At 48.7% G+C, this 10,211-nt stretch overlaps 1 protein-coding gene across 1 annotated transcript; it reads right to left on the bottom strand.

Moving 5' to 3' along the window:
• Positions 1 to 1,984: 1,984 nt before the first annotated feature.
• LOC149334530 (uncharacterized) lies at positions 1,985 to 3,024 on the bottom strand. Its single transcript, XM_089556259.1, has 2 exons — positions 2,322 to 3,024; positions 1,985 to 2,238 (listed from the first exon to the last, which is right to left on the bottom strand). The coding sequence occupies exon 1, from the start codon at positions 2,969 to 2,971 to the stop codon at positions 2,342 to 2,344; it is 630 nt and encodes a 209-aa protein (XP_089412385.1). The 5' UTR covers positions 2,972 to 3,024; the 3' UTR covers positions 1,985 to 2,238; positions 2,322 to 2,341.
• Positions 3,025 to 10,211: the final 7,187 nt, after the last annotated feature.

The following is a 10,211-nucleotide window of genomic DNA, read 5'->3' on the forward strand; positions in this document are numbered from 1 at the left end:
TTTACTGGGGTCGTCACCCAGGACACGTTTGCAAAATTGCCGGGCTTGGTTGGCCATTCACCGTGCCAAAGCCCCAGGGACTTTGACCAATTCACTTTACTACCGGTGATCTTGGTGAATTCTTTTACGCATGCCACGGCCTCGGTTATACCTTCCCGGTTCACTGTGAACACCGCGACATCATCCGCATAAGCCAGCAGATTAACTTCTGCTGCCTGTAGCTGGAATCCTCGAATTTTTTCACTTTCCATGATATTCAAACACAACGCCTCAATGTAAATGCAGAATAGAAGAGGGCTGAGGGGACAACCCTGGCGCACCGAACGCTGCAGGCTAATGGGGGCCCCCAAACTCTTATTTACAATTAATCTTGTCGTGCAGCTCCGGTACGCCAAGGCCACTCCCTCGCAAATAATGGACCCTAAATTCACATGGTCGAGTATGCAGAACAGGATATCGTGCGAAACACAATCGAATGCCTTCTCAAGATCTAGCTGAAGGATGGCTACACAGCTATTTGTGTAATCACAACATTCCAGCACACACCTCGCTTTATGAATATTGGAAACAATAGAGCGTCCCTTGATCCCACACGTCTGGTGGGGACCGACTATATCCTGAATTACTGACTATAGTCTACGGGCTAAAATCTTCATGAAAACTTTATAATCCACGTTTGTGAGGGCGATAGGACGATATGCTGTGACCTGCTTTAACTTCTCTGCGTCATCGGATTTAGGGATTAGCACTGTATGTGATTTACCATAAGACGGGGGCAATTCATTTTCTTTGTAGGCTTCGTTAAAAACTGCTGTCAGTACTGGCACTATTTCGTGTTTATATGCTTTGTAAAAAGCGGCGCTAAACCCATCAGGTCCAGGAGATTTTCCCAGGTTCAAATTTTCTATCGCTTGCTCGACCTCCGACGCAGTTATCGACAGCTCCAGCCTTTCTTTCTGTTCGTCATCTAATCGCGGCAAAGCACCAAGAAACTTTTCCTTGAATGCGCTCACATCCACTTCTTGCTTTGCAAACAGCGCCTGATAATATTCAAGAAATGCCTGCTGGATATGCCCGCTTTCTCCAGATAACGCCCCGCCCCATTCAATCTGTTCAATGTGGTTTCGTTGAGCATGCGTTTTTTCCATTCCTCGCGCTCGTTTTGAAGGTGTCTCCCCATCAGCTATATCTTGCGCCCTAGCCCGCACCAGTGCGCCACGATAGCGTTCTTCTTCAAAGAGTTCAATCTTATTTTTTATTTTCCTAATGTCATCCATCCATTTTCCAGGCTCTTCGCTTTCTCTTTCGAGAAGTCTAGCTAGTAAAGATCTTAAATTGTCCTCCTCACGCTTCTCCTCTTGTCGTATGCAGCTTGACCTTTCGATTGCTGCTATTTTTATTTGTTGTTTGCAAAGTTCCCACTGCTGCCATACTTTCAGTTCCCCGCTCGGCTTTAATTTACTGATTTCTTCGTTGACTTTCCTGCTAAAGATGTCGTCTGTAATGAGCTTATTATTTAATTTCCACATCTCCCAAGAAAACTGATTTCCTCGTTTCTTTGTCCCTATCCCACACTTCACTAAACAATGATCCGAAAATGATACCGGTACTACATTGTAGCTACTGCATTTTGAAATAACGTTCGGTGACACATAAATGCGATCTAGCCGTGCATGGCTTGACCGTTGAAAATGGGTGAGTCTCACACAACGCTCGCCTTCTAAACACTCGGCCACATCATCGAGGTTGCACGTGTCTATAATTTCTGAGAGTACTTCAGTGCTTCTGTCCCTAAATGCCGTTGCACTGGTTTTGTCACAGCCTCTCAGGACGCAATTCAAGTCACCCATTACGATCAGGCATTTCTCACAACTGAAGTGCTTTTGTACGCGTTGACAAAACGCTGTCCTCTCATCCACCGCATTTGGGGCGTACACACAAATGATGCGCCAATATATTTTGTCGTACAGGAGGTCAACCAAAACAAATCGACCCGAAGGACACGCCGTATATGCCTGAACCTCAAGTCCCGGTACATTCTTTACAAAGATGACACAACCCGCAGACGTTCCTACAGCGTGGGCGACAACTGCAAAAAACCTAGACGTGAAACGTCTCACCATGTCCCCGGTCTCCTCTTCCCCGTCAATTTTCGTTTCCTGCACTGCCAGGACGTCAATGTCGTGCTCAGTTAAAAGGCGGTACACCTGGCTCTGCTTCTTCTTACTTGCCAGTCCCCTGGCATTAAGTGTACCGACTTTCATGGGGAACGCATGAGCCATTTTAATGCAGAAGAAAGAGGCCGGGGACATGGTGCTTACCCTTCACGTCTAGCGCTTGGCTAGACGACATCATTGACACCGGAGCCATCCGGTGCTGGTGCCAGGCCTGGCAGCGGGGGCGGCTTGTCAAGGGCTCTCCTCTCCGTCGACACATTTGATCGTAGCCGGATGGACGACCGCCGTCCTTGGGTCGTTTTTGCCGGCGGCTCTTCGACGCTGGGGGCTTCCGCCTTGTCGTCTTCGGTTCCGGTCTGGGCGTGTGGCCGCTTCGCTGGGGCAGGGACGCCGGTCGTGCGGGCGCCGCTCTGGTCAAGGTTCTCCTCGGTCAGAGACGCTGGCTCGGTTTCTTGGAACGCTGGCACGCTTACTTCACCGCTCGACGCCTTCGTCTCCTTTCTAGTAGGTTCTGCCCCTTCAGGCTTGCGTCCGGCATCGCTGCTGGAGGGTCCCGAAGAGCCCGTCAATCCTGCTTGCGTTTCGGGTTCCTCTATGCCTTTCGCAGATTCTTCAGCCTCGACTACATCCATCAGGAGTTCCGCAGAGTCGTCTTTCGACGCCCCGCCCGTAGCCACCGCGTAAGTAAGGACACACTCATTATCCGCGTGGCCGTACCGCCGGCATTTCGTACAGCGGGGAACCTTGCATTCACGCCGCACGTGGCCTGTACCATGGCAGCGCAAGCACTGCATTGGACGCCCAGGCGCTACGACAAGAGCCAACTCTCCGGCGCACGTACCTGGTGTGGCAGGTCATCCACTTTCAAGCCGGGCTTCAACTTCAGTAGGACCGTTCTTGTCGTTGAGCTCTTGTCATTGACGCCTTGTATCCGCCACCACTCACGCGTAACGTCGGTCACTTTGCCAAACGCCGCGAATGCCGTCCGGATGCCGTCGTCGGACACACCGTGAAGCATCCAGTGTAGCCGCAGCTTTACCTGCTGGTCTTCCGGGTCGATAATGAGGCAGCGGCGTTTCTTAACTTGCAGCTCGTTGAAGGCGAGCAACTTCTTTGCTGCCTCCGTGTTCCGCAGGGTAACCGCCCACACGTGGTTGATTTGGTACGCCCCCAACGCGACCACGTCGGGGAGCATACCGGTCTCGGCCAGGGCGTCCCGGAAATCCTCGACCCGGAACGGCCTCGCTCGCACGTCGCCGTGAAGAAAAACGGTGTTGAAAACAACACGTCCTGTTGGCAGTGTCGGCAAAATAATCTGGTAATCCTTATCACCGCAGTCATCGATCCTGTTTCCGCGGCCGTCAAAGGCCGCTATCGCTGCTCCGCTGGAGCCCATGACCCTGCGATCCGTTCAGCTCGGCCGCCGGAAGCAGAATGACTACGCCACGACTGCGGTGATTAATCCTTGACATATAAAAGCATTTTCCTCGGCGATAAGACATTTCCTCCTTTCCAGGCGTGACGTCAGACAAGCTAGCGCAGCGCCGCCCGTGACCGCTTAAACCGGCTTACTGACGCTTCGTCCATGCGCGACGCTTTTCATGTTGTAGGCGGCCGTCACGTGGTGATAACTGGTGATGTGGTGCTCGTTCCGCCATTACTTCTGACCGTGGTCGTCATTTCGACTTCGCATTATTCGCCAACCTACCCGTCCATAACATCAAGACGATCTTTTACCACCAGATTTTCTAAGGTCGACGGCTTTCCTCGGCAACTGAAGGCTTCGCTTATAGCGCTGGTTCTCCCTTCACACTGGATTGAGCGCCTACCCTTGGGTCCTGCTTGGCCTACGCACTGCACTTCGCAATGACTGTTCCACATGTGCAGCAGAGCTCACGTCTGTTGCCACTGCTCCTGTTCCTGGCAAATTTTTCGAGCACTCGCCAAGCACACCTGTCGACGTTTCCAACAACGCCGGCCGTCTACGCAGCTCTGTGCGCATCACAGTCGGTCAGCCTGCAGGAAAAGGAGGTTCCTTTTCTGCGCAGTTTATTGAGCACGAGCAGACAGTACGGGGGGTTGGCTTGATGTGATTGCATTTGTTATCCTGTTGTTGTGTTCGTATTTCAAGCAGGAATGATATGTCATAGGTTTCCTTTGCACGCGTGGTAGTGATTGTTGTGTTTCGATTTTGTATTTTCTAACGCTTTTAAAAGCTTCCCTTTCGTGAATAAAAATTCAGTTGATAGTCTGCGCTTGTGTTGTGTCTTCTTGTTCGCTTTGGTCCTCGTTTTTTTTTTGCGCAGCTAAGTGTGAATGGTAAGCCGAAACCCTTTACAAGTTTAACAGCGGAACTGTATGTGGCTAGCTCCTGGTGTGAGCGTCTACGTATAGGGCTGGGGAAACTCGCGGTTAACGTGACCTGGCCGTCACCCACAACGAGGAAACGTCCGAGCATGCCCCACACCCGTGTTAGTAGAGGCTTCTAAGTTTTGTAACGTTCAAAAGCACTAATCAGAAAGTGTAATCGTAGACACATTTTCTTTTCGGCACGGAGCAAGTTTGTGAATGGACTTCTTTCAACTGGGATTTGAAGCGCCTCGGAGTGGCCGGAGCCGACATTTCAAGCGGGCAGACGAAAGATGGACGGATCAATACCCTGTGAGCATTCTTTTACAGTTTTTTTCTTTCGTTGCAAGTGAAAGGCGGAAAAGCCATTTTACGACGCGTGGAAAATGGGCAAGAACGTGAATTAACAAGGTAAAAAGTGTTGCTGGTTAATGCCAGAATTTGTGGCGAAAAACAGCGCTTAAAGGGCAACTGCAGCACTTTTTTGAGAATTTCGCGATATTCAAGGATTCGAATCTAAATAGGTTTTACGTCAAGCATGCCAAGTGTTTTTGCACTAGCATTTGAAGTAGTTACGTAATGGACGATTGAATTTTGCGCTTCTGCTCAATGCACTGGAGGTGTGCACGTAAGTTCAGCGTGACGTCACGGAAGGTCTGCCTTAAATTACCACTGTCGTCAGCCACACCCTGCCCTGACTCGTTAGACGCTGCCAATCAACTCTCGGCAGGGTTTGCCTTCGATGGCGTTCCTTTTTTTCCTTCAAAGCAGGCGTTTGCGCGTTGGAAATGTATACCGATACCTTCGATGACGTCATCATGCGCCCCCCCCCCCCCAACTTGGCGTTGGGCGCTGCGGAGAACCTTAAAGGTCGTCCGGATTTGAATCAGGGACTACTTCACTATTTCAAGCGCTAAACCAAAAAGACATCGCATGCTTTACCTGCAAGTTTCACACATTCTTCCCTCTCAAGCTCGTGTATTTCTAAAACCTATGCAGTTTCTCTTTAAATCAGAGACGGCGGCAAACGCGTCGCATCCCCACACTTCTTTGTCTCGTGTAATCGCTGCTTTTTTGCTGCGAAAATGCGGTATTTATTTTTCAAACATTTTGTATATGCCATCGCTCGAATGGCACCCTTAACACGATGTCACCCTTCGAACATTTCCAGCGTTTCTTTTTTCCTCCACTTGCGAACTTCGGCTGTATATTCACTTGTGGAATTAAAAAAAAGGTGTTATCATCTATTGTACTTTTTTTTCTACAAGACAGGCGCTCCAATGACTAGCGCTCTTCCCGCTGCCACACTACTTCTCTGAGCGGCGCATTAGGTAGGCCACGGCTCGCAGTCAATGCCAGGTTAGAGGAAATAGCTGACACATTGCTTCCTAACGTCAGCAGCTGTATAGGTAAAAATAAAATGAACTTAAGTTTCAGAAGCACAGAGTGAAACAAATGTGTACTGAGCGAGCACAAAATGCTGCCGCAGGACTGAACTGGTGCCTTTAAACACTGCGGCTTTACCGCATAGACCCTTGGAAAGAGGGGCGGTGAAGGGACAAGACTCCCTGCTTCCTCTGCCTGCAATTGCTTCAAGAAATGTCAACTTCATGCTTCGCAATCCTTTCTTCATAATGGCAGACATTTCGCTTAATTGCCTATTTGCCATAGCAATGCAGGAAAAACAACATGTAGTGTTCGCCTGCCCTGAGCCTCACTACATGTATTGCCGAGAAAACGGCCCGGCTAAGACGGAGACCTCCGCGATAACATACATAATAACTGTTCAGTTATTACAAAACTTTCGAAAAAGTCATAAGCCAAGCTTTAATTTCGACATCTGATGACACGGTTACGTTATACTGACATGACACACTCGGCGAAGTCATCCAGTGCTCACTGAGTAATTTTTGACTATCGCTACCAACATATATGCTTTGCCAAAATCAGACATGTGAAATTACATGCGACACACTCAGCATGTTCCGCAAATGGGAAACAAGCACCCTGGTCATGCCGTGAAGCTCTTTTTTTTCGCCGTCATCCATTCGGCAATGAATGGGGAAGGAAAAAAAGAAAAATAATAAATAACGCTTAGGGCATTTACAAATAAAGGGGACAAAAGGGAGAGGCGGCAAAAAGACATGGGGCAGAAATGTCCGCCATGTATCAATTCTGCTGACCGACAGTACCAGGAAGATACATGTCAGGCAAAAGGCGCGAAAAAAAATGTGTTGCGCCTGTCAGTCACACTGATAGCAAAATTGAATGTTGTTACAGGACCTTCAGCTGCGGTGTACTAAAACGTCTCTTGGCGCTGGCGGTATATTAGTTTCAGAAATGGGGGCTACACCTTCCCACGCCATGGGCAAAATCATATGGAACTGAAACCATAAAAATCATGGGCGGTAATCTTTGGGGTAAGCTGCAAAAAAAAAAAAATCACTTGTTTCTCTAACCACAGAGCGCGTTGAAAAAAAAAGAGAAAAAAGAAAGCTCCACGATTTTTTGTTTAATTAAGGCTTGTGACACTTATACACAGGCTCAGGCTTGCAACCGAGCCCGCTGTGTGCACCGCCATGCAGCGGAGCTTCCCAAGTGCACAGTCCACAGGCACTTGTACTCAGTTTTTAACCAGCGAGTGACCGGCGGTGGGGGTCGAACACCCCACCTCCCGCAGCCGAGACGGGCGTCTTAGCCACTACGCCACGACTGCGGTGATTAATCCTTGACATATAAAAGCATTTTCCTCGGCGATAAGACATTTCCTCCTTTCCAGGCGTGACGTCAGACAAGGTAGCGCAGCGCCACCCGTGACCGCTTAAACCGGCTTACTGACGCTTCGTCCATGCGCGACGCTTTTCATGTTGTAGGCGGCCGTCACGTGGTGATAACTGGTGATGTGGTGCTCGTTCCGCCATTACTTCTGACCGTGGTCGTTATTTCGACTTCGCATTATTCGCCAACCTACCCGTCCATAACATCAAGACGATCTTTTACCACCAGATTTTCTAAGGTCGACGGCTTTCCTCGGCAACTGAAGGCTTCGCTTATAGCGCTGGTTCTCCCTTCACACTCGATTGAGCGCCTACCCTTGGGTCCTGCTTGGCCTACGCACTGCCCTTCGCAATGACTGTTCCACATGTGCAGCAGAGCTCACGTCTGTTGCCACTGCTCGTGTTCCTGGCAAATTTTTCGAGCACTCGCCAAGCACACCTGTCGACGTTTCCAACAACGCCGGCCGTCTACGCAGCTCTGTGCGCATCACAGTCGGTCAGCCTGCAGGAAAAGGAGGTTCCTTTTCTGCGCAGTTTATTGAGCACGAGCAGACAGTACGGGGGGTTGGCTTGATGTGATTGCATTTGTTATCCTGTTGTTGTGTTCGTATTTCAAGCAGGAATGATATGTCATAGGTTTCCTTTGCACGCGTGGTAGTGATTGTTGTGTTTCGATTTTGTATTTTCTAACGCTTTTAAAAGCTTCCCTTTCGTGAATAAAAATTCAGTTGATAGTCTGCGCTTGTGTTGTGTCTTCTTGTTCGCTTTGGTCCTCGTTTTTTTTTTGCGCAGCTAAGTGTGAATGGTAAGCCGAAACCCTTTACAAGTTTAACAGCGGAACTGTATGTGGCTAGCTCCTGGTGTGAGCGTCTACGTATAGGGCTGGGGAAACTCGCGGTTAACGTGACCTGGCCGTCACCCACAACGAGGAAACGTCCGAGCATGCCCCACACCCGTGTTAGTAGAGGCTTCTAAGTTTTGTAACGTTCAAAAGCACTAATGAGAAAGTGTAATCGTAGACACATTTTCTTTTCGGCACGGAGCAAGTTTGTGAATGGACTTCTTTCAACTGGGATTTGAAGCGCCTCGGAGTGGCCGGAGGCGACATTTCAAGCGGGCAGACGAAAGATGGACGGATCAATACCCTGTGAGCATTCTTTTACAGTTTTTTTCTGTCGTTGCAAGTGAAAGGCGGAAAAGCCATTTTACGACGCGTGGAAAATGGGCAAGAACGTGAATTAACAAGGTAAAAAGTGTTGCTGGTTAATGCCAGATCTTGTGGCGAAAAACAGCGCTTAAAGGGCAACTGCAGCACTTTTTTGAGAATTTCGCGATATTCAAGGATTCGAATCTAAATAGGTTTTACGTGAAGCATGCCAAGTGTTTTTGCACTAGCATTTGAAGTAGTTACGTAATGGACGATTGAATTTTGCGCTTCTGCTCAATGCACTGGAGGTGTGCACGTAAGTTCAGCGTGACGTCACGGAAGGTCTGCCTTAAATTACCACTGTCGTCAGCCGCACCCTGCCCTGACTCGTTAGACGCTGCCAATCAACTCTCGGCAGGGTTTGCCTTCGATGGCGTTCCTTTTTTTCCTTCAAAGCAGGCGTTTGCGCGTTGGAAATGTATACCGATACCTTCGATGACGTCATCATGCGCCCCCCCCCCCAACTTGGCGTTGGGCGCTGCGGAGAACCTTAAAGGTCGTCCGGATTTGAATCAGGGACTACTTCACTATTTCAAGCGCTAAACCAAAAAGACATCGCATGCTTTACCTGCAAGTTTCACACATTCTTCCCTCTCAAGCTCGTGTATTTCTAAAACCTATGCAGTTTCTCTTTAAATCAGAGGCGGCGGCAAACGCGTCGCATCCCCACACTTCTTTGTCTCGTGTAAGCGCTGCTTTTTTCCTGCGAAAATGCGGTATTTATTTTTCAAACATTTTGTATATGCCATCGCTCGATTAACAGTACCTTTTGCTGGGCTAGTTGGTGTGACATTGTGTTCAGAAAGGAAAAAACAGCGCTAAATTCTACATAGACCACAAAGAAAGACGGACAGGACGGGCGCTTATATGCTTCTTCGGGCTATATATATGCTACATGTGGCTTTCAATAAACTTAGTTGGAGTCAGCGCCCGTCCTGTCCGTCTTTCTTTGTGGTCTATGTAGAATTTAGCGCTGTTTTTTCCTTTCTGAACACAAAGCCATCGCTCGAATGGCACCCTTAACACGATGTCACCCTTCGAACATTTCTAGCGTTTCTTTTTTCCTCCACTTGCGAACTTCGGCTGTATATTCACTTGTGGAATTAAAAAAAAAGGTGTTATCATCTATTGTACTTTTTTTTCTACAAGACAGGTGCTCCAATGACTAGCGCTCTTCCCGGTGCCACACTACTTCTCTGAGGGGCGCATTAGGTAGGCCACGGCTCGCAGTCAATGCCAGGTTAGAGGAAATAGCTGACACATTGCTTCCTAACGTCAGCAGCTGTATAGGTAAAAATAAAATGAACTTAAGTTTCAGAAGCACAGAGTGAAACAAATGTGTACTGAGCGAGCACAAAATGCTGCCGCAGGACTGAACTGGTGCCTTTAAACACTGCGGCTTTACCGCATAGACCCTTGGAAAGAGGGGCGGTGAAGGGACAAGACTCCCTGCTTCCTCTGCCTGCAATTGCTTCAAGAAATGTCAACTTCATGCTTCGCAATCCTTTCTTCATAATGGCAGACATATCGCTTAATTGCCTATTTGCCATAGCAATGCAGGAAAAACAACATGTAGTGTTCGCCTGCCCTGAGCCTCACTACATGTATTGCCGAGAAAACGGCCCGGCTAAGACGGAGACCTCCGCGATAACATACATAATAACTGTTCAGTTATTACAAAACCTTCGAAAAAGTCATAAG

The sequence above is a fragment of the Amblyomma mixtum genome, chromosome 8 (assembly GCF_055824585.1).
Source record: "Amblyomma mixtum isolate Tamu chromosome 8, ASM5582458v1, whole genome shotgun sequence".
Classification (NCBI taxonomy): Eukaryota; Metazoa; Arthropoda; class Arachnida; order Ixodida; family Ixodidae; genus Amblyomma; species Amblyomma mixtum.